Consider the following 24947-nt stretch of genomic DNA (forward strand, 5'->3'; position numbering starts at 1 on the left):
AATTCTCCAATCTACATTTTATTTTTTACAACATTTGAAGGTCCGGTGTTCAAAAAATGAACAATACAGACCCCGATACATGGGACTTCTCATTTCACCGCAAATACATTCTTACAGTTTTAGCAAACTTTTAAATATACATATGCTTTTTTATGTCATTACAGAAACTTTCCTAGAGAAAACTGTTTTCCCCTTATGTTAGGTGATTGACAAGTTGTTTGACAAAGAGCATAATTTATATTTACACATTTATATCAATTTCCCATATAAATCTACTAAAATGAAAAAAACTAAATTTGAAGCAGAAACTACTACACAAGTCCATTTATTTTCGAAAGCCTAACAATCTTTGGTTGGCAAATATTCAATTCGGCTGGTTAAAAATAAACAGTACAGCCATCCCTTGCTTCGAAGCAAGTGCTACGTCCCTGAAAAGTATACGACAGTGGGGCTGGTACAGCTTCACCTCCGTTCTGAATTCTGAATTCCTGCTTCTGCTCAAGCTCATCTTCCCCAAGTCCCCCTGGATCCCAGGGGGAAGGAACACTTACAGTGCATCACAAACATGGTCCACACTTGATTCCCAACCATATCCTTCTCCGGGCAACGTTTCTTTGGCCTAATTTGCGCTACTAAACGGAAAAGTGCAAAACGAAACTTGTAGAAGTGTCATGGGAGTTCGAGTGGCCGTCCCCCCTGGGCTTCTCCGAAAGAGAGCCTGCCTGGGGTGAGGACGCGGAGGCCACAGTCTGTCCCAGCTGAGCATCCGGTGCTACCTCAGCTGTTGGTTTTTTCTGTCCCTTTGCACGAGCAACGGCAGGCACCGTTTCCTTCTCTGAAATATGTGGCTTAATTTTTACTCTGCTGTTAGCACATAAGGTGAGATGCCCCTAAACACTCAGATTCTGATACAACCTGAGCTTATCTGATGGATACGTTCCTGCAAAACTCACCCCGTTTACACGACATTGTCTAAAGTAAGACCTCTCTTTATTCAAGTACGGGGAGAAGAGGACCCATTGCCAGAATTCGGAGTGGAATCTAATTTTCCCAAAGAGCAGAATCCTCTTAGGGAAACTGCAAGGCCACAGTGTTCACTCTAGCACCGGCGGGCGAATTCTTGCTACGAGAGCGAGGGCTCCCTGATGTCGTTCAGGAGTTTGCAATAGATTCTGAACCCCTCATGCAGACTGCTTATCGATGTTTTAAAAAATGAAGCACAAATACCATACACTTTATAGCTTCCTTAAATCACCAAGAAATTACAAATAGTTAAAAAAAAAAACCATACAGAATTCTACCCCATTTAGAGTATTTTCCAATAATATTCTTAGTTAAGGAAGCCAAACTTGTTCAAAATCCCAGTTTTCAGTGTTCCTGTTTTTAACGTTAAGGGCAGAAGTAGAATACACATATTTGTAAGGCTTTTTACACGAAACAATATATAAAACACATTTTAGAGTTGTTGAAAGAATGAATCAAGACTTCTCAATCTTTGAACAAAAAGGATTTCAAAATCTCCTTCTTTACAAATGAAATGTAATTTATCTTGCACAATGATTTTCTAAATTTGGGTATTTCATTAAAAAAAATTATCTTCCCACCTAAATACTACCAGGGATACTGTGTTAAGTTGTCCTATAAATGCAAGTGTTATTCAAGGGAAAACAGGCCGGAGGTTCATACCCAAATTCATACACTGTTCAAAGCAGCATCAAAGGATGGTGAGTACATTCAAACCACTTAAAATGCTAGCATTATGGCTTAATGGTTGCATTCATAAGAGTGAAAAAAAACCTAGACAATAATTTTTGTAGATTTTTCCCCCTTCTGGTTTTATTGATGTAACTGACATATAACACTGTATATATTTAAGATGTATAGCATGAATTGATAACGTATACATTGAGAAATGATCACCACAGTGAATTTAGTTGATAGCACCTCAGTTACAAAAATTTTTGTCTTCCTGATCAGAATTTTTAAGATCTAATCTTAGCCACTTGCCAATATACAATATAGCAGCACTGCTGACAGTCACCGGCCTGCACATTAATTCTACCCCAGTATTTACTAATCTTAAAACTGGAAGTTTGTCCCCTTTGACCCCCTTCACCCAATTCTGTCCCCCACCCCCCGGCAACCACCAATCTGGTTTCTGTTTCTAGGAGTTTTTTGTTGTTTGTTTTTAGATCCTACAATAAGTAAGATCCTACAGTATTTGTCTTTCTCTTTGACTTTTATTTCACTTAGCAAAACGCCCAGAGTGTCCATATATTTTGTCCTCAACAGCAAGATTTCCTTCTTTTTTATGGTTGAATAGTATGCTGCCATATTTGCATAGCACGTTTTCTTTCAGAATTCATCCCTCCAGGGACACTTAGGTTGTTTCTGTGTCTTGGCACTTGTAAATAATGCTGCAGTAAACAGAGTACTACACAGTTGTTTTGTTTCCTTTGAATATATACCCATGAGTGGAATTGCGGGATCATCTGGTGATTCTCTATTCTTAATTTTTTGAGGAACATTTATACTGTTTTCCATAGAAGCTGTGTGAATTTATTGTAGATCTCAAAGGATAAACCGGTGTGGAGAAACCAGTTAGTGCTCTGCTGACATAGCTCACTTATCCTGGCATGCACTGTATTCGGCCCTCATGTCTCTTCTCCTAGAAGGCGAGGCAAAAAGTATCAAAGATAAACATAATTAAGTACATAAATTCAATTCCAAAATCTATTTAGAAAGTTGACAATTGAAAAAAACAACTATAGGAGTGCATGAACTAGGAAATAAATGATTTTTAAAAAATAATTTCAAATGTCCAATTACTCTCACTCCAGAAACCCTTCTATCCCTGTATTATATTTTTGATTCCAAAACAATAGAGCAGTATGATACAAAGTACTTAGTAAAGATTTTCTCATTTCAATTAAAACAAAGACTAATGGGGAAGACTGGAGAGAAACACTTATTTTCCTAATACTAAAATTTTAAATCTGGCTCTGAGATGAAACTTTTGAAAAGGTAACAATTTCACCAGCCTTCAAGCTCAATAATGCCCCATTTAGCCCTCATGGTCAAGGAAATCATGTGTTTCACTAAGATATTCTCCTAAATAACTAAGGATAACATCACAATTTTATGGTAACAATAGACATCTTTCTAAAACCTGTTATTCTAGCCCAATGCTTTCCAAAGAAATATACTATGAGTCACATGGGTAACTTTACATTTTTTAGAAACATTTAAAAAAAGTTAAAAGAAGCTAGCGAAGTTAATTTAAATGTATTTTACTTTAACCCAATATATGTGTTATTTTACATTTTTTGTACTAAGTCTTAAAGTCTGGTGTGTATTTTACACTTACAGGACAACTTACAGAGGACTAGCCCCTGGGAAGTCCTCAGTAACCACACGGGACTATCGACTATTGAATTGGAAAACGCAGGTCTAGTCCCTGCCTTAGTAAAATGACTAGAACGGACAGATGAAAACTCACCGTGGATGAGTCAGTGGTTCACCAGTCCGCGTGGCCCAGTGACCCCTTCAGGGATGCCTACCCAACCTAACAGCTAACCATGTCAGTTTTGGATACCCTAGTACTTCTTTCTCTGGGGGACGCCATCACATGAGCCACCACCGTCCCAAAAATACACTTGTGATCGAGCAATTTCCTGAGGACTACTGGGAGCCATTTTATATTGTGAGTTAGGACTATCAGTGAATTCTCTGAGACTGCCATCTTTTTCTACTTTTTGGAGTCAATACTTCTTTGGTTTGTGTGGTGGTGGAATCCTTTTCTTCTAGTAGAATTTTAAATAGAATCCAAGAGAGGAGAAAGATAAAAAGGACTCACCTAACTTTTAGGAAACACTTATTTGATAGAACAACGAAGCAATTTAAAGATGGTGAACATCTAACCCTGGATTACTAATTACAGATGTCTTATATTACCTTCACCATCCATTATATGACCTTCCAATGTTTACAGACACCTTGGAGCTCACGACAGACTGAAATCTACCTTCCTGGTTGGCTTTAGCCTCAAAGGAATCCTAAGAGACCAGGAAGATTCACAGGACTGGGGAGGCCCCTACTGCCACTTCGGTTGGTATGTTCCGTCTTCCCCTTTGCTCCTGGGACCCAAGACACCACTCTGCTTTGACCAAGAAATGGCCCTTCCTAATTGGCCTCTGTAGAGTGTGCTCCCAAACTCCTGACTGTAATGTGGGGTAGCACCTCACATTATAAGTAGGGGGATACATATCTCCTCTCTTCCCGGCTGTGTAGACACACATTCTGGCACAAAGGGAGGAACACTTCCAATTCATTTCATTAGGACAGAGGGCAGTGAGGCTCAAAGGGTCTAAGGCAATGCAATTCATAGTTTTTCAAAATCTAAGGATTTTTTGGTTGGTTTCTCTTTCACACATTAAAGATATTCTGTTCATGGAAAACAGGTAAGTGCCTTTAAAGTTAATATTTACAAGTTGAAACTGAATTTTTTTTTTGAATGCTTCTTTTACAAAATTAAGTAAAATATATTTTGGTTTCTGAAAAAGGGTCTTTTTCCTCCCTGCACTTAAAATGAGCAGATTCTATGATTATTTCCCACTGGGCTAAAAAATTTCTGCACTTTTGGATTCACAACTACTAGGTGGTTGAGGGAGCCTGACAATCTGATAAAAGGACAACGGGGACATTACTCAGTTGGGGCCTATGTCAAAGTAAACGCCTGCCAGGACATGTTATTTAAAACAGGAATGGTATAAAAACATCAATAATTTAGCAAAGGGCACAGGAATCCTCCTTGATGTTTACTGCCAACATATCTTAGTTCAGAGTATTGATATCTAAATATTCATTGACTATTTTCTGTTCTAGAAAGGACATCTCTTAAAAGAAACACACAAAGCCGATACCTTTTAACGATAAAAGCAAACCTTTCTCTCATCTCTTCTTCTCAGAGAGAATTAAATTTTACTTCTCTGTGGCTCTCACCAGTTTGGTATGTGCTGAACAGAGGAAGGGAAAAGGGCTAAATAAAATAGTCACATCAAACCAAAAGGCAGCAGAGCGGCATAATAAGTGGGATAAAATCAATGACAGGAAAATGGAAGCACAGCTGACATTTAGATTCATCAATGATGACTTTTCTGATTTTCATTTAGGAATGTGAAACAGGAATTTTGTGCAAGAAGCTACTTTGACATTGACATCTTATAGGTCACCCAGTAGATGAACAGATTCTAAATTTCTGTGCAATCTGTTTACCCCTGAAACCATTTAGCCTGATGCGAATAATGTAAACTCTCTGTGAGGACAAAGGGTCCTTGTCTCTCACACCTTAGATTTAGCGGGAATACCCACAGCATGCAATATTGTCTGAGAAGTCAATTTTATGACAAGGCAGACATTTTCAGATGCATCTTGACTTTCACATCGGGTACAGTTTCTTCCTGAGGCACATCTGCTTTCCCCCCCCGAGGAATGACCTCTATAAAACTTATTACCTGACATCCCATTTTTCTGGGATGGATCTAAAGTTTGCTCTCTCGACTACACAATTCTTTGTTATTTATTGGTTGTTTAAAATATTTTGAAGAGCTTGTTGAAAGCTCAAGAATTGGAGAGCCAAGTAGAAAAATGTTCAAGTTGATCTGAGCCTTCGGTTGTTTGCCCCATGTCGCTACGCTCCCCGCTGCCTGATCTGGCCACTCGATGGAGTGAATCCCCAACCTCTATAACCTTCATTTAAGCACTGACGGCTTAAAAATTACAAAGTTACTGGCTCAGTCATTATTATAAAAATAGGTTTAAGTTCTACCAAATAATAAATATTCTTAACAGAAAAAAACCAGGAGAACTATTGAGTCACCGGTAATAAAACACATAAAGTATGTAAATAATTCTAATGGACTTCAGCAAACTCTCGCTTCTCCAGGGATAATGTCACCAGAGTAGAGAGAATCATACATTTATGAAACGAAAATCACCACCCGCATGTGAACACACTGATGTCCAGCAAAGGCATCTGTTTTCTGGAGCCGCACAGTCTTGCCAAGCCAGACACGACTCAAGCAGTAGCAAAGCACCAGGCAAGAGCCGATGATCCCCGGATGAGAAAGTATGGCAGCAAATGAGGTAAGGAAGGAAACCGGAAGGAAAGAGGAAGAGGTGTGTGGGTGGGCCCATTTCACGCACCCGGGATCCCATTCTATTCCTAGCTGAGACTAAGGAACAGACAACTCTTGCAGAACCCTTCAGCGTGGGGCCACGTTCATCAAATCGTTCAGAGACGTTTGATGGCCTGAAAAATGACGACTTACACGATGTTTGTACTTTGGGATGGAGGCCACGGAAGGGTAACTGTGTTCCCAAGTCATCACAAATACAAGTTTAAATCAAAATCCATTTTGTACCAAGTTTTGGCCGCAATTTGGGACGGTCTGTGCCTAGTGCCCTGCTTCCAGAGCTACCCCCTAGGAACATACACTTCATAGTCTCTTAGGGAAGTTTCTAAGGCAACAACACTCAGTTTCAGGGAGAAAGGTGATGGACATTAGGCACTACAAAGAATCTAACAGAAATCTTTACTTTTTTTTTTTAAAGCAATATAAAGTTAAATATTAGCCCACACACTTTTTAAAAACATACGCAGAGATGTGGTGTCTTTAGAAAATCCAATTACTTTAAACAGGAGAAAATTTTACCATTAAGTTTGATGGTGTTTCTTCAAATTTCAAGAATATGGGTGCATCGATAATAGTCTCCAGCCTGGTAACTCAGAGACATGGGATCTCAGATCACTAATGCTACTGAAATCCTTCATCTGGGGTACACTGCTCACGTAATTGTTCAGCTTTAAAAGACCCATTAACTGGTAGCTCGAGAGAGTCTCATGAACACTTGTTAAGGAACCTGTATGTATTTTGATGCAGTGTTGTTTTAAACAAAGGAGCAGAGAGCTATTTTGTTCTGTTTTGTTTTTTTGAGAACCTATAAAACTTCTGGACTTGCAAAAATATTTCTGATAGTATTTCCTACTCAGAGTGCTGTGTATATGTAATTTTAAAAATATACTGCTGATTTAGCAATCAAATATGCATATTATGTGTTCTACAAATATAAGATTGAAGACTCAAATGAAGGCATGGTGGGTATTTAGAAATAGTAATTAAGTAGGGGGGCCTGGGTGGTTCAGCCAGTTAAGCCTTCGACTCTCGGTTTCGGCTCAGGTCCTGATTCAGGGTAGTGAGGCTGAGCCCCAAGTCAGGCTCCGCATGGAGTCTGCTTGAGATTCTCTCTCCTTCTCCCTCTGCCCCTCATGCTTGTGTGCTCTCTCTCTCTCTCTCAAATAAATAAATAAATCTTAAAAAAAAAATAAGTAATATTTTAAAAGTCTGAGCTCTTTATAAGTAAATAATGTACTTTTATTACATAGCCTAAGCCAGATGATTAATATATGGGAAAATATATTCCATAAAACCATGAATACCAAAAGTCTTAAAATTATTAGTTTGATTTCAAAGCTATAGGGAAATAAATCACTAAAGATCAGAAATTTCAAAGCATCTAATTTGGTCTATGTTCCAGGATTTATTCCAAGTCTTTAATAAATTGAAAATTATTTAAGATTTAAGTCTGATGCTTAAAACCCCTATTCTGCTCAGAAGATATATACTTGTACATTTTTTTCTATCTTAAGATTCCCCACTTTTCATTTTTATAGATTAAAACACAGATAAAGTTAATAATGAGGTGCTTTGTAAATCTTACCCCTGTCAGCAACCCCAACAGTTTTACTGCAACCTAGTAAATTAAGAGAACATAAGAGGGAAATCAAATAGTGCTGTTTTTCCTTCCCCAGGTCAGCAAGTATAAGTAACAACTCTACATAAAAACAAATCAAATTGGGTATGTGAATGAGAACCTACGTAGCTTCTTACAATTACCTAATTACACAGACAAACGGAAACTTTCATCATACAAATTCCGAGGAATACAACTGTGCAAGCCTCCACAGTGAGCCGTTCTAAATTTCATCTTGGCCACCAGTCCAGTGTAGGACACAGGGTAAAGCTGGGTGGGGAAGGCCCCATAATGGTCCGTGACTTGCTACAGAACCTAACTCTCAAATCCCACAGAAACGTTTCTTGCAGTCCTAATAGGCACGGCCACTCTGCACAGAGTCCTCTGACTTCAGGGGCAGTAAGAGCAGCCTGAGGTCGTTTCAGTAAACACATGCAACCAGGATGGTGCGCTCATGCAGGCACAGTTTCGAAAAAAAGACAGTATGCGGGACAAACAGAAAAGCTGCACAAAATGACGTCAAGAGTGAGAAGGACCATGAGTTAGAAGGAACATGCTTTGATTTACCCTTTCTTCTTGTGTCGATAAAATCTGTACAGGGCGCAGCCAAGTAGTACGAGGCCAGCAACTGCAAGAGACCAGGAGACAAATAATACATAACTGAGAGCTGCTTGTCAAGATTCAAAATTTAGCAGCAGAAATAAGTAAGTGTTGGTTGCATTTCAGTAGTTAGAAGATGTTATTTTATTTAAGCACATATCTATTTATATTCCATCTGGACTCTTTTACTATCTAAAGCCCATTCCCTGGAGTCACTTGAATAGTCCACAGGAAGCCAGAGAAGAATCCTTGCTTAGTTTAGAAAATTATCAAAGCATCTTTGGGACGCAAACTCATGACCAATTATTCTGAAAACACATGTAGTATTTAGGATTTGTTACTAAGTGGACATGTACAGTGTAAAAGAATATACATTCACCAGCAAAATGTAGTGTATCATATACAAGGTCAGGCTATTCTAGACTGGTGGACTTCATTTCAAGTTATATAAACTATAGAAACTGAAAAGTTAAATTAAAAATCATTTAATTAAATAAATTTTAAAATAATGCACGTTTTCAGAGTAATACTTTTACTTAAGTGGCATCAAAGTTTGGGCTACTTACGAACAGAAAGAACAATCACAGCGATGGTTCCTTTGCCTGGGAAAAAAATGAAAACAGTTTGAAGATTGTCCCCGAGGTTCCCGAGTGTAGTTGCATTTAATTTTGATCAGATCATCTATACGCTACAGCAAAGAAGTTCTTCCTCAGTCTAGTTTTAGCGTGAGCACTAGTTCTGATCACAGAACCCTTGGAATCAGATCCTACGTTCAGGCTCCACCTTGTAAGACTTCACTTTTGACTGTTTTGTGCTGTAGTTACCCTATCAGGTTAGTACAGCTTACTAGGACAATTAGAATTCAGTAGTAGATTAGAAGGAAACGGTTTCAAAATGTATTACTCCATTAGAGTTGGTTTCGTTCAGTATTCATTCTATCATTTGTGATTTTGGTAGAAATTCCTATTTTTTACACAAAAGTGGGGTCTGTGGACTAAGTCATAAATAAAGTTTCACCCATCTATCACACAGATGTTAGCTGCCGAATCTTCAAAATCATACTTTATCTTATCAACAACCCCTTCTGATCTTCCACCCCCTAACACCAAGACATAATCCTTATTACCAAGGAGAGTCTAAGTATGTAAATGAAACACCAGGGCACATGCATGCAAATAATGCAGAGAAACTTAAACATGCATTTTTGACTACCCATTGAGAAATAAATACATACTACAAAATCTTAATTCTTAGCAATGATGTCAGGAATACCTCTGCTTCTAAACTGCCATTATTTATATTAAATTTCTGGAAGTCAAAGCATAAAATGTCATGTTTAAGTCTGATACAAATAAAACTAATAGACAATTCCCTTCATTTACTTATCAAGAAATCTTTAACTGTCACAACTATACTTTTTTTCATTTTCTTTAACATACATTGTGTGAACTATGTGAGCCTACATAAAGTTTGCCACACCAGCATGTTACAGAAAAAATTAATCCAATCTATAGTACTTTAAGGCTTATGTATACAAGGGACAAGTAGAAAGAAAATTGATCTACAAATTCATAAAAAAATAACACTACCATATGGATAGCAAGTTATGTTGTATGTATTTTAACCTATATATAATCATAGAATTTAAGAAAGGTACCTCACCCTACTAGGAATCCGATTTGGGGAGGGGGCACCTCTTAAAAACTATATTGTCTGCATGTACTCACACATACTGCTGCTTACATCTGCCATGGTATCTACACTATTAAAATAACTCCAAATGTCAATTTTTACCAATTTGTGACACACACGCTGTTTCTTCTCTAACTACAAGTAATTGAAATATGGTATTTACATGTAGAACTCTAGGGTTTAATAATGCAAGGCTATTAATAACCAAAATAGTACCTAAAGTCCCAGTGTCTTCAGGTGTTGATTCATCACCAGGACTTGGGGGAGGTCCTAGAAAAAAAAAAATGGAAATAAAAAAAAAAAGAGAGAGAAATAAAGTTTAAAGACCTCTGAATTCATAGGTTTTGATTTTTCACCTTTGTATAAAAACCCTTGTAATTTCCTTTTCCTTATATAAATGAATGTTTCCCATTAAAGGTAGCATCATAATATATTATAAATTTGTATGTGACCAGCATTCTTCTTGTCCAGTAATACTTCCTGTGACAATATTCTGTGGTACAGTAGGGCAACTGTATCATAAGTGTACTGTTAAAATTATGGATTTAATTAAAATTATGGATTCAATGTGATTCTACTTAGAAGTAAAAATTTGGGGGGCTTAATAAACTATTTAGATATTGATCTGCAATAGAAGGAAACTTCAACATGATGAAGGCCATTTATGAAAAGGCCATCACTTGCATCATACTCAAAGACTGAAAGTTTTTCCCTTAAGATCAGGAACAAGACAAGATACCTGTGTCTTCCACTTCTATTCGACATAGTATTAGAAGTTCTAGTCAGAGCAATCAGGCAAGAAAAATAAAAAGCATCCAAATTGGGAAGGAAGAAATAACATGATCCCTGTTCCAGATGACATGCATAACCTTTACATAGAAAACTCTAAGGATCACACACATCCCTATTAGAATAAATGAGTTCGGCAAAGCTGCAGGGCACAAAATCAACACACAAAAATCAGTTGTATTTCTACACACTAACAATGAATAATCCAAAAAGGAAATTAAGAAAACAATCCCATTTATAATAGCATCAAAAACAAACAAAATACTCAGGAATAAAACAAGCAAAAAGGTGAAAAACTCATACACTGAAAACTACAAAACGTAGCTGAAACAAACTGAAGATATAAATAAATGGAAAGACATCCCATGATCATGAATTAGAAGACTTAATATTATTAAAATGTTAATACTACACAAAGCAATCTACAGAATGAATGCAACCCCTATCACCATCTCAAATATGCATTGTTGCGGAAACAGAAAAAAAAACCCAACTATAATTCATATGGCATCTCAAGGGACTAAAAACAGCCAAGATAATTTTGAGAAAGAAGAGCAAAGTTGGGGGGACTCACGCTTCCTGATTTTAAAACTTCCTACTACAAAGCTACAATGATCAAAATAGAGATACTGGCACAAAGACAGACACACAGACCAATGGAACAGAACAGAGAACTGAAAGATAAACCCTTATGGGGCGCCTGGGTGGCTCAGTCGTTACGCGTCTGCTTTCGGCTCAGGTCATGATCCCAGGGTCCTGGGATCGAGCCCTGCATGGGGCTCCCTGCTCGGCGGGAAGCCTGCTTCTCCCTCTCCCACTCCCCCTGTTTGTGTTCCTGCTCTCACTCTCTCTCTGTCAATAAATAAAATCTTAAAAAAAAAAAAAAAAGATTCAAAGTGAGATGATGAAAACATTTTGGAGATACAGATTGTTGTGATGGTTGCAAACAATGTGAATGTACCTCATGCCACTGAAATGTACATTTAAAATGGTTAAAATGGTAATATAAGTTTATTTAGAGAAATTAACACACAAGGGCACCTGGGTGACTCAGCCGGTTAGGCATCTGACTCTTGATCTTGGCTCAGGTCATGATCTCAGGATGGTGAGATGGAGCCCCACGCTGGGCTCTGTGCTCAGTGGGGAGTCTGCCTGTCCCTCTCCCTCTGCTACTCCCCCTACTCGCTCTCTCAAATAAATAAATGAATAAAATCTTGAAAAAAATTAACATACAGAAGTCTAAACATTTCTGAAAAGGAAGTGTTCTGCCAGATATTAAAACATATCATACTATACTATGTAAAAAATTAGTACTCTAAGTAAAAAAAAAACGATTTGGTGCTGGCACAGGAATGCAGAGCTCCAGGGTACAGGAGAATGACCAGAACACCCATGAATTTTATAATATAATAAAAATTGGTACTTGAAAATAGTTGGAGAGAGGACAACTTATTCAACAGATGTTCCTACTTCGCCACTGGGTGGGGGTGGGGGTGGGGGTGGGTGGGGTGGAGAAGAGCCCTGTCTCACTCCATATACCACAATGAATTTCAGATGCAACAACAACTTAAATGCAAAGAATGCAATCAGATGCATGGTTGAAATGATTATATGTTTCAGCATGGGGAAAACCTAAAGCCTTTATAAAAAAGACAAAACACACATAGTCATCAGGGAAAAGATCAATACACTCAACTACCTGTTAATATAAAACTTCTACATATGTAAAAGGCCCCTAATGGGAGAATAGTTTATATAAACTGTGGCATATCTTTTTTTTTTTTAAAGATTTTATTTTATTTATTATTTGAGAGAGAGAGAGAGCACAAGCAGGGTGAGGGGCAGAGGGAGAAGCAGACTCCCCGATGAGCAGGGAGCCCAATGTGGGGCTTGATCCTGGGACTCCAGGATCATGACCTGAGCTGAAGGCAGACACTTAATTGACTGAGCCACCCACGTGCCCCCAAACTGTGGCATATCGTAAAGTCACCATTAAAAAGGATGAGATATAATAAATCTGAATATAACCCTAATCCAGGAAGTGGGAAAAGTGCAAGTTTCAGAAAAATATGAACAGCATGATGCCATTTTTATTCAAGAATGAAGAAAATGAACACCAAAATATGTATAACTACACAGAAAAGGATGCTTATGTACAGAAATAGATAAAAAGACACCCTAAACTATTAAGTGATTAACTCAGGTAATGGACTAGAGAAAGAGAGTAAGAACCCATCTTTTATCCTATATACTTTTGTAATGTTTGAAATTTTATAAACATATTCATATACTTATATATTAAAATTATAAAAAGCAATCTATATCCAATAGTATAAAAATCTTAAAAGAAATCTGACTAGTAAAATTAAGGCAAAGAAAAAAACCTAGAAAAAACTGTTCACTTCATGTTAACAGGGCTTTCATTTATAATGAGTTCTGACAAATCAACAAGAAAAATATTGCAGAAACCTAATAGAAAAATGAGCAAAGGGCATGAATAAATTAAAGTAGACCAAAAAAAGTTCAGCTTCACTGATAATTAAGGAAATGCAAATAAATATATGACATCATTTTTAACCCATCACCTTATAAAGCTTTTTTTTCCCCTGAAGATTTATTCATTTGACAGAGAGAGAGAGAGTACGGGCACAAGCAGGTGGAGTGGCAGACTCCCCACTGAGCAGGAAGCTGGACACAGCTCAATCCCAAAGACCCTAAGATCACCACCTGTGCAGAAGGCAGACGCCCAACTGACTGAGCCACCAGAAGCCCCAGTCTTAATAAAAGTAGGATAAAGAGTTGCTGAACCTGGATGACTTGAACTCGGAGGTGTAGTCGTATGAGGAGTCTTGGATTCTGAAAAAATTAATTTGTTTCAATTCACCAACTTTATCAATACAAAATTATGGATTTAATTTTGATTTTTTTTTGATTTTTTTTTATTTTTAAAGATTTTATTTATTTATTCATGAGAGACAGAGAGAGAGAGAGAGAGAGGCAGAGGGAGAAGCAGACTCCCCACTGAGCAGGAAGCTGGACACGGCTCAATCCCAAAGACCCTAAGATCACCACCTGTGCAGAAGGCAGATGCCCAACTGACTGAGCCACCAGACGCCCCAGTCTTAATAAAAGTAGGATAAAGAGTTGCTGAACCTGGATGACTTGAACTCGGAGGTGTAGTCGTATGAGGAGTCTTGGATTCTGAAAAAATTAATTTGTTTCAATTCACCAACTTTATCAATACAAAATTATGGATTTAATTTTGATTTTATTTATTTTATTTTTTTTTATTTTTAAAGATTTTATTTATTTATTCATGAGAGACAGAGAGAGAGAGAGAGAGAGGCAGAGGGAGAAGCAGACTTCCCACGGAGCAGGGAGCCCGATGCGGGACTCGATCCCAGGACTCTGGGATCATGACCTGAGCCGAAGGCAGACGCTTAACCATCTGAGCCACCCAGGCGCCCTTAATTTTGATTTTAAAAAGATTATTTCTCAAAGTGAAAAATACTTACCTTTTAAACTTTGTAATTCTATTTCTGGGAATTTAAGCTAAATATCTATTTGCACAAGTACATCAGAATGTATGCATAACAATGTTCGCCATAGCTTTGTATTTTAAAATGGAAATCCCAAAAGTTAATTGACAATAAATCACACAAATAATGGAGTTCAGAGATAGCAACTCTGAAATCTGGAAGATATTTCCTTCCAACCATAGCAAAATAATCTTTCAGTTCTTAAGCAGAGTAGCTTATCAGCAGAACTGGCAAGAAATCCTCCATTTCATTTCAATGAATAAGAACTACTCCTGTCTTTCAGTGGCTACGAAATCTATTTTCTACTGCTAAATAAAAATGCCCAGTAAAAAGAAAAGAATAATTGTATGAGACAAGGAGTTTGGTGGGGGTGGGGAATGGAAATATAGGTCTTATTCTGGAGATAGCAGAAATGTCCCACTTTAAACTGTGCTATAAAAACAAACCAAAACAAAACCAACACCAACACCACCACCACCACCACCACCACCACCAACACCAACACCACCACCACTACCAACACCACCACCACCACCACTACCAACACCAACACCACTACCACCACCAACACCACTACCAACACCAACACCACCACTACCAGCACCACCACCAACACCACTACCAACACCAACACCAAAAACCAAACAAAACTGGTTGTAGTCCAGCAACTGAAACATAGTCCTGGACCAGAAAGACACCCTTAAGGAGCCAAGAGATCACTTTTACAAGGAATAAAACAGAAAAGTAAAAGATACAGAAAACATATACATTAAAAACAGAAGACAAGGACCTTCCTCTTCACTAATATTCATTTGAGTGATGTCATATGAGCTACCTTTAGGAGCTTCCCATATTCAAGGCACTGTGCTGTTTTAAATGAATCCCATGAAAAGTTTACCATCACTCACTGGGGAAGGCATTAAAATCATTTCACAAATACATACACATTTAAAGTGTCCATAACTTGCCCACGTTTATATACCTGTTGCTATCTGTATGCTATGGCATATAGTTTTAGAACCGTTAACAACTTAAAAATGACTATCAGTATGTTCTTCCTCCTTTCATTACTGAACATGATGAATGCATATAAAACATTAGAGATTTAGATGATTTTGAAAAATATAAGCAGGAAATTACTAAACCTGAGACACTCGAAATTGGAGGGTTTGTACTGGGAGGAGTCGACACTGAAAAACAAAACAATGTAGATGGATCAAATGATTGAGAGTTATTGCTGGCATGTGCACCAGGAATTTAAAAAAGATTTTCGGAAAATACAAGCAGAAAGTTACTAAACCTGTATGATTCAAAATCGGAGGACTGGTACTAAGAGGAATAAGCACTGGAAAAAAAAAAAAATGTAGACTGGATCAGCCACCTGGGAATTAATGCTTTCTTTTCATTTATGAAGTAAGCCTTCCATTCTTGGCTTATTTAGGTAAAAATTCCCATGCTTCAATTTTCTGAAAAATGGCTGCTATTCATTTTTGCACATAAAAAAAAGCCAAACAAGATAAATTTATATACCTCTGTGACATACCTAACATGCAAAGACCCTATGAAAACAGGTAAAGTTACAACAGCACAATTCTTTTTTGAGTTTTGTCATACATCTGTCAGGGAAACAATTACAAGACAGAGTTAAATACTGAAATTGCTTCTATTCAACTATTTGGCATCACCTCTATTTAATGTTGAAGAAACAAAATTAAAAAAAAAAAAAAGACGAGAAGGAAAATGATACCCGGTGTACCTTTAAGACACATTGGCTGTGCCGGCTCCCAAGTACTGTTACTACCACAAACAGCTGTGCTGCTGCCCTCGTGGTAAAACCCCGGTAAGCATTCGAATTCGATTGTTGCTTTGTAGTAATATTTCCTTCTAAATCCTGATATCAGTCTTCCATTTTCAGGGTCTGGAAATGGACATCTGACGACTGAAACGTAAAGAAAGTCCAGAATTAATGGAAAGCTGCTCTAACATAGGAGCAGAAAAAAATATACAAGCTAATAATTCCCAGCGGGAAGAAACATACAAGGAATGAAGGGCAAGGTATTAAATAAAAGAAAGAAAAAAAAAAAAAGACACCCAAGAAACCTGCATACGTATGTACATTTTAACTCCAGGGAAACAGATTTAGAGAAATCGAATAACTTTTTTCCATCTAGAAAAGACTAGCATTATAATTTATTGGCTTTCCTACATTTTTTCCCGTTACTGACAAGGTTTGAGAAAGGCCTGACTGCCACATACAAATCTGGGGTAAGTTCAAGAGCAAGTTTTGATCCTTCTTTGCTCTAGGGACTTTTGGAAGGTCATGTTGACACTGATTGCATACCCTGCTTTTCTAGAAAAGTGGGAAACACCCTCCTGAGCAGGCAATACTTGAGCTCAAATTTGCAAGTTGAAAAGCAGGTAGCCATGCAAAGATAGGCAAAAAGGAAGCGCTCAGGTAGCAACAACATACACAAACCGGGATGTTCAAGAAATGCAAAGGCCAATGGAGTTAGGGCAGTGTTTTCCAAACATCTTGGCCTGCAACCCAGAGCTCAAACAACACATTTTACCCTGTAAACCAGTATATGAGCACACAGGCCTGAAACACAAGTTAGCCTCATATATATATAGCTCTGCTATTTCCCATTCCACTCTACCTCTTAAGAGGTAAACTACTGCTCATGACCTGATAGATTGATTTCAGAATCGATTAATGGGCTTGGGACAATTTGGAAACAAAGACAAAAACCACAGGGCTGGGCAGTGCGTACAACCGAACATCTTAGGACATTAAATCTGAGCAAGAGATAAGGGCCAGAGAGTGGACAGCCTTTTCAACCAGAGGACTGTTCTTCCCCTGCTCCCAGGGATTCTGACTCTCCCGCAGCCTGAGGAACTTCCGTAGCAATTCCTATAGTGCAGGTCGGCTCATGATTCTCTTGGCCTGGGTTTATCTCCAAATGTTTCATTTCCTCATCTTCAGTTTTGAAAGAGTTCTCCTTGACGGAGAATTCTAGATTGTTTCCAGCACACTAGCAGATGCTGTCTTCCAGTCTCCACCGTTGCTCAGGACAAGTCAGCTGTCACTCACACTGGGGTGGGGTGGGGGGGGACAGTTCGACATGCGTTTATTCTCCCCTCTCCCCGACTGCTTTTCCTCGCACACCTTTTGTTTTCAGTAGTTTCACCCTGATGCGTTTAGTTTAGTGGGGGGTTCCTTGGTAAATGAAAACTGTATTTATCCTGCTGGGGTCACGGACTTTCTTGGTTCTGTGACGTTACTGTTTTGGGACAAATGTGGTTAATATTTGGCCAATATTTATTCAAATCGTTGTCTATCCTGTTCTTTCTCCTCTCTTTCTGAAGCTCCAACAGCATGTATGCTTGACTTGTTGCTACTCTTCCACAGGTCTGTAAGTCTCTCTCTCTCTAATATTTCTTTTCAAATCACATTCTCCTGACTTGAGGTTCCCTGACTTTCGCACTGTTGTGCTAAGCTGCTGTGACCGGCAATGGCTTCTTTATGTTGGCGAGACACAGCTCACATACAGTAAACGTCCCCCTTTCCAGTATCCAGCTGTATTAGGTCTGACGAATGCAAATAATCATGAAATTACCACAATAAAGACACAGACAAGTTCCATTACCCCCCAGCATGTCCTCAAGCCACTCTGGAATCAACCCTACCCACCCCCACAACCACCTTCACCAACCAGCCCAACACCGATCTGTTTTCTATCTCTATACAGCTGCTTTTCCAGAATGTCATAATGGGATCACTGCCTCTGAGTATGGCTTATTTCACTTAGCATAATGCCTTTGAGATTCATTCCTGTTGCTGCATGGATTAGAGCTCACTCCTTTTTATCGATGAGTAGTATTCCACTGTATGGATGTACCAGTGTTTTTTTTAATCCATTTCACCAGTTGAAGGACAAGTGGGTTGTTTCCAGTCTGGGGTGATTATAACTAAGGCAGCTGAATATTCTCATACAGGTTTCTATGCAAGCATGTTTTCATTTTACTTGGATTGATGAGCTGTATGATAAGGATATGCTTAACTTTATAAGAAATCACCAAACTGTGTTCCAAACAGGTTAGATTCTTATAAAAAGTGTATGAAAATTGCAATTGCTCCGTATCTTTACCAGTATAGGGTATTTTTAGCTTTTAGTTGTAGTTTTAATTTTGTAATTTCAGCCATTCTAAACAGATATCTAGTGGTATCTCATTGTGCTTTAAATTACATTTCGGGGCACCTGGGTGGCTCAGCCGTTAAGCATCTGCCTTTGGCTCAGGTCATGATCCCGGGGTCCTGGGATTGAGCCCCGCATTGGGCTCCCTGCTTAGCGGGGAAGCCTGCTTCTCCCTCTCCCACTCCCCCTGCTTGTGTTCCCTCTCCCACTCTGTCAAATAAATAAATAAAATCTTAAAAAAAAAAAAAATTCTTTTAACAGTGTCTTGTGAGAGCAGACATACTGAACTTTTAAAAAGTCTATTTCATTAATTTTTTTCTTCTTTAAAGGATCATGTTTTTACGGTTGTATTTAAATCTCTGGCTAGGTCACAAACATTTTCTGTTTTCTAGTAAAACTTCTATAGTTTTAGGTTTTATATTTAAGCCTATTATCCATTTTGAGTAAACATTTTTATATTGTACTAACATGAATTAAGGATTCTTCTTGGTATTTTCGAATATGCATGTCTAATTATGCCTGTACTTTTATCATCTTTCCACTGAATTGTTTGTAAACTGTGATAAGATCAACTAGATACATCTGGAAGGATTTATTTCTGGACTCTCTATTCTATTCCATTGCTCTTTAAGGCTACCCTTTCAACAATACCACCCTGTCTTGATTATATGCTTTATACTATGTTTTATAATTAAGTCCTTAAGCCAGGAAGAATGAGACTTCTGATTTTTTTCAAAAATGCTTTGAATATTTTGCTTCGTTTATATTTTCATATTAATTTTAGATTCAGCTTGTCAATTTATATAAAAAATTCTGCTGGGATTTTTGTTGGGATTGTGAACTTATAGATCAGTTATGGAGAACTGACCTTCATTATACTGAGCGTTCTAATTCATGTGACTGAATTTCTATTTATTAAGATCTTCTTTTAGTAAGTGTTTAGCTGTTTTTACATTCAAATCCTGCATGCTTGTTCAATTTATACACAAGTATTTATACAAGTGCGAAGTTGTAAATGGTATTTCAACATTTTGTTTCTAATGGTTTATTGCCAGTATGTAGACACACAGTTGATTTCTGTACATTGATCTTGTGTCTTGCAACCTTGCTAAAACTTTAGTCTTTCAAATCTTCTACCTAATCATCTCATGAGTGAGTACAGTATATTTTATTTCTTCCTTTCCCGTGTGTTCCTATTTCTATCTCTTGCTGAATGTTGAATACAATACAATGCTGAATATAGTGGTGACAGCAGACTTGTTCCTACCTTAGGGGGAAATAAATTAGTCTTTCATCATTAAATATAATGCTAGCTATGGCATTTTTATCAGGTTCAGATAGTTTTGTTTGATTCCTAGTTTGCTGAGAAATGTTATCATGAAAAGATGATGACTTGTCAAGTGCTTTTTTTTCTTAACATCTATTAAGATATCATGTGCGGTTTTATTTCCTCTTGTATAGGATCTTGATATGATAAATTATACTGACAAATTTTTGAATTTGAATCAAGCTTGCTGCATTCATGGAATAAATCTTACCTGATTATGGTGTATTCTTTTGCTTTTTCTAAGATTTTATTTATTTATTTGACAGAGAGACACAGCGAAAGAGGGAACATAAGCAGGGGCAGTTGGAGGGGGAGGAGAAGCAGGTTTCCCGCCGAGCAGGGAGCCTGATGTGGGGCTTGATCCCAGGACCCTGGGACCATGACCTGAGCCGAAGGCAGATGCCCAATGACTGAGCCACCCAGGCGCCCTGGTGTATTCTTATTTTTATATATGAGAGGATTTGATCTGTTAACATTCTGTTAAGAAGTTTTGGTTCCACATTCATTATGGATATTGTTCGTAATTTTTTTGCAATGTTTTTGTTTGGTTTAAATATCAGGGTAATGCTGTCCTCACAAAATGAGCTGAGAAGTATTCCCTCTCTTGTATTTTCTTGAAAAGTTTGTGCAGAGCTGTTATTATTCATTCCTTCATACTTGGTAGAATTCCCCAGTGAGGCCATAGGACCTAAACACTTCTCTTTGTGAGGTTTAAGTTGTCAAATTTATAGGCATAAAGTTGTTCCCTTATTATCTTTTAAATGTCTACAAGATCTGTTAGTGATGTCCTCTTTTTCATTCTTAATATTGGCAATTTGTATTTTCTTTTTTCTTGTCAGTCTGGCTAAGGAGGTTTATTCATTTTATTGATCTTTTCCAAGAACCACAGGTTGGTTTCACTGGTTCTCTCCAATTTTTTCTCTTTTGAATTTCATTCATTTCTACCTTTCCTGTTTCCTTCTGTTCCCAGGTATTGAGTTTAATTTCTTCTCTTTTAGTTTCTTAAGGTGGAAGCTTGCATCATGGGTTTGAGACTTTTCTCTTTTTCTAATAGAAGGATTTCAGGCTGTAAATATCTTTGTAAGCAATGCTTCTGCTATATCCCACAAACAGTGATATTTTGATATGTTGTATTTTTCATTTTTATTCAATTCAAAACACTTTCTAATTTTCCTTCTGACTTCTCCTTTGACTCATGGATTGAAGTATCTTGCATAATTTTCAAATATTTGGGGCTTTTATAAATCTCTTTGCTTTCTACATTCATTTCATTGTGATCTGGTATTATACTCTGCATGATTTCAATTTTTAAAAAAATTTTAAACTATCATATTGTGTAGAATATGGTATTAGAGAATGTTCCACGTGTACCTGAATATATAGTTTGCTGTCATTCAGTGGTCCTTTCTTCCAAGAGTCAAATCCCCTCCAGAGTCTCCCTGCTTTGGGCCACTCTCTAGAGCCTTACACATTATTTTTAAAATATGTTTTGTCCAGAGTTTACCATTCTTATTTGTCTTTCTCAATTTGCTCTACCAGTGCCTGTGGCTTGAACTCTCAGACTTCTTGTAATACATGATAAAACTTATTTTGAAGCCAGTGTATGCTGAGTCTTGATGTTTCCAAAGAAAAAAATCCTAACTCATGCATACACACAGGAGTTCACAGTGTATTAATTAGAATGCCAAGAACAGGTAGGGTAAGGGCTGGGGAGTTCTATAAATAGAACTACTTTTGAGTCACTTGGACCTACATTAAACTAAATTAGGGGCACCTGTGTGGCTCAGTTGGTTAAGCATTTGACTCTTGATTTTGGCTCAGGTTGTGATCTCATGGGTGGTGAGACTGAACCCTGCATCGGGTTCCCCGCTCAGTGGGGAGTCTGCTAGAGATTGTCTCTCTCCCAAACAAATAAATAAATCTTTAAAAAAATTAAATTAGAAACCAATTTAATGGGAGGAGCAAGCACATGTGGCTGTTTTGTTTACTTGTAGGTAAGTATTTACCAAGTGTTTCCAAAATATTTACAAACGAAGAAGGAAAGAAATGAAATATTACCTTTACACTGAGGAGGGTCACTACTCCATACACCATCACCAGTACAAATAAGCCTCCTCTCTCCAATAAGTGAATATTCGTCTGGTCCACTTGAAGGATCACAACTGTAAGTTACTGCTTCATTATATTCAAATTCATCCTTCTCACTACCGGTATGTTTTCCATTTGGTATTTTTCCAGGTGACGGACACATTATCTCTTAAAAAGTGAAAAAAAAAAAAAAAAAAAGAGGACACGAAAGCAAAAGGAAAGGAAAAGATTAGGATAGCATTAGTGAAGTCCTATGAACTGCCTTGAATAAATTCATTGATACATGATTTCCACAAGCTAGCTGTAACTCCAACATCCATTTAGAAAAAAGTTTCTGTGAGAAAATATATTATCCCAAATTCAAACCAGTAATGTAGACGTGAGCTTTAATAAAACTCATTTTCTTAAATACCCATGTAAGACACCTATATAAAATACCTATATTTATCTGGAAAGCCATTTTAAGTTCTCACTGTGAGAGATGCTGACAATTTAGTGAGAAAATATGCTTGTGATTAAAAATAAAACTCAGTGCTGAGAAATGCATTATAATTTATAAATATACTTGACACTTGAACAACAAAGGGGTTAGGAAAACTAATCCTCTGCACAGTTGAAACTTCCCATATATCTTTTGACTCCCCCAAAACTTAACTACTAATGGCTTACTATTGACTAGAAGCCTTACCAAGAACATAAACAGATGATTAACATATATTCTGTATATGTATTATATACTATATTCTTACAATAAAATACGCTAGAGAAAAGAAAGTGTTATTAAGAAAATCACAAGGAAGAGAAAATACATTTATAGTACCGTACAGTTAAAAAACCACAAATAAGTGGACCCACACAGTTAAAATTTGTGTTGTTGGAAGGGTCAACTGTATATCCAATCACTAAATTGGTAGTTTATAGTATCAAGATACTACTGTCTGTTTTCACGTTCATCCTAACGAGTCTACGGTGAAATTATCCAGATACTCCAAATTGTGATAACACAACAGACTGAATCCAGACATCTTCCTTTAAGCCAGGTTTTGAAGAGATTTGCCAAATTGTGAAACAATGCCACTATTCTTTCCTTTGGAAAATTCTGCTTTTTTATAAAAAAATATGTGGCATATATTAACATGCATTGAGCTTACAGTTCTTAAAAGTGAATTAATATTTATTTTAAAAACTTCTCTGTTTTAATTCCAATATAATGACTACCAATAGACATAACCCACATAAAGAAAAGTGCTTTGGGGTTTCTAATTTTAAAGCATACAGGGATCCCAACAACAAAATTTTAAGAACTAGTACTCTAGATTCTAATGAAAGAATACACTTACTTGTACATAGTGGGGGACTATCACTCCATCTCACTGTATTTTCGTCAAGACTAGAAAGTTCACAATATAGAATTCTTTTTCCAATTAACCGAAAACTAAATAAGAAAAGAAAAAGTTACTGGATTCTCTAGCAGTTAACAAGATGCATATAATAATGAAAAAAATTTTTTACATGGTTGTTTCTTTATGCTACAGTAGTTTGCCATTCTTCTTTTTTTAAAAAAAACTTTATTTATTTGACAGAGACAGACACAGCGAGAGAGGGAACACAAGCAGGGAGAGTGGGAGAGGGAGAAGCAGGCTTCCCGCCGAGCAGGGAGCCCGATGCGGAGCTCGATCCCAGGACCCCGGGATCATGACCTGAGCCGAAGGCAGACACTTAACGACTGAGCCACCTAGGCGCCCCAGAAGAAGTTAAGTGACATATAATGAGAATGCTAACCATATCTGTAATTTAACCAAATAAAGAGTTTCTGCATTTAAATATACATTGGCCTAGAGCAGAGATGTCTAAATAAATCTGTCATATCTGTCAGTCTGGCCACTTTGCTATCTCCAGCAATCACCTTACACATTCACTTCTGTACATAGAAGCATAGGCTCCTGCCTTTCTTTCTTTTTTTAAGATTTTCTTTATTGATTTGAGAGAGAGAGCACAAGCTGGGGAGAGCTGCAGAGGGAGAAGGAGACTCCCTGAGCAGGGAGCCCGATGTGGGGCTTGACCAGGGGAATTAAATACAGATTTGAGCATGCAGAAGAAATAACTGGCAAACTGGAAACTACTGAGCAGAAAGAGAAAAGACTGAAGAAAAGTACACAATCAAAGGGACTGTTGGGACACCAATAAGCAGACCAAGATATACACTGTAAGACTCTCAGAAGATCGAAAAGGCACAGAGAATATTTGAAGAAACAATGGTGGAAACTTTCCAAATTTGATGAAAGATGTGAATATAAATATCTAAAATGCTCAAAAATTCCAAGTAAGATGAACTCAAAGAGACCCACACTAAGACATAATAATCAAACTTCCAAAAGACCAAAAGAGAGAATCTTGAAAGCTGGAAGACAGAAGTGAATCATCACTTACAAGGGATCCTAAATAAGATTATCAGCAGATTTCACATCTGGAACTTGGAGGCCAGAAGACAGGGGGCTGACTGAATATTCAAAGTGCTAAAAGAAAAAAAATCTGGCAAACAAAATTCCTCTCTCCAGCAAAACTGTGCTTTAAAAGTGAGGGGAAAATTAAGATTTCCCCAGTTAAAAAAAAAAAAAAAAAAACCTGAGGGAGTTTGTGACCATTAGACCTCACTTGCAAGAAGAAATGTCCAAGGAAGTCTGCAAGGTCAAATGAATGGACACTAGAAAGTAACTTGAAGCTGTATGGATAAATGAAGATCTCACTAAAGGTAAATACCTGGGCAATTATAAAAGCTAGTATTATTTTAACAATGGTTTGTAAATAAAATTTTTGTCTTCTATGTGATTTAAGACAGTAATCTTTTATTTTTTTATTTTTTTAAAGATATTAGCTATTCATTTGACACAGAGAGAGAGACAG

At 37.4% G+C, this 24947-nt stretch overlaps 1 protein-coding gene across 9 annotated transcripts in view; it reads right to left on the bottom strand.

The window, feature by feature from the left end:
• LOC118537146 (membrane cofactor protein-like) overlaps positions 1-24947 on the bottom strand; it is a 44634-nt gene continuing 19687 nt past the window's right edge. The window contains exons 4-15 of one of the 9 annotated variants that reach the window (XM_078078195.1): positions 23384-23478; positions 22014-22211; positions 16189-16371; positions 15733-15777; positions 15578-15622; positions 14047-14094; positions 13702-13749; positions 10321-10374; positions 8979-9014; positions 8380-8440; positions 4923-5015; positions 1-2668 (exon numbers count right to left, since the gene is read on the bottom strand). In XM_078078195.1, coding sequence (XP_077934321.1) covers positions 4964-5015; positions 8380-8440; positions 8979-9014; positions 10321-10374; positions 13702-13749; positions 14047-14094; positions 15578-15622; positions 15733-15777; positions 16189-16371; positions 22014-22211; positions 23384-23478 — 865 coding nt within the window. In that variant the 3' untranslated portion in view covers positions 1-2668; positions 4923-4963. Of the gene's footprint in view, positions 2669-4922; positions 5016-7779; positions 7813-8379; positions 8441-8978; positions 9015-10320; positions 10375-13701; positions 13750-14046; positions 14095-15577; positions 15623-15732; positions 15778-16188; positions 16372-22013; positions 22212-23383; positions 23479-24947 lie in introns of those variants that run through there. The other 8 variants (XM_078078197.1, XM_078078198.1, XM_078078199.1 and 5 more) reach the window with 8 other exon arrangements.

Source organism: Halichoerus grypus, chromosome 7 (assembly GCF_964656455.1).
Source record: "Halichoerus grypus chromosome 7, mHalGry1.hap1.1, whole genome shotgun sequence".
NCBI classification, from domain to species: Eukaryota; Metazoa; Chordata; class Mammalia; order Carnivora; family Phocidae; genus Halichoerus; species Halichoerus grypus.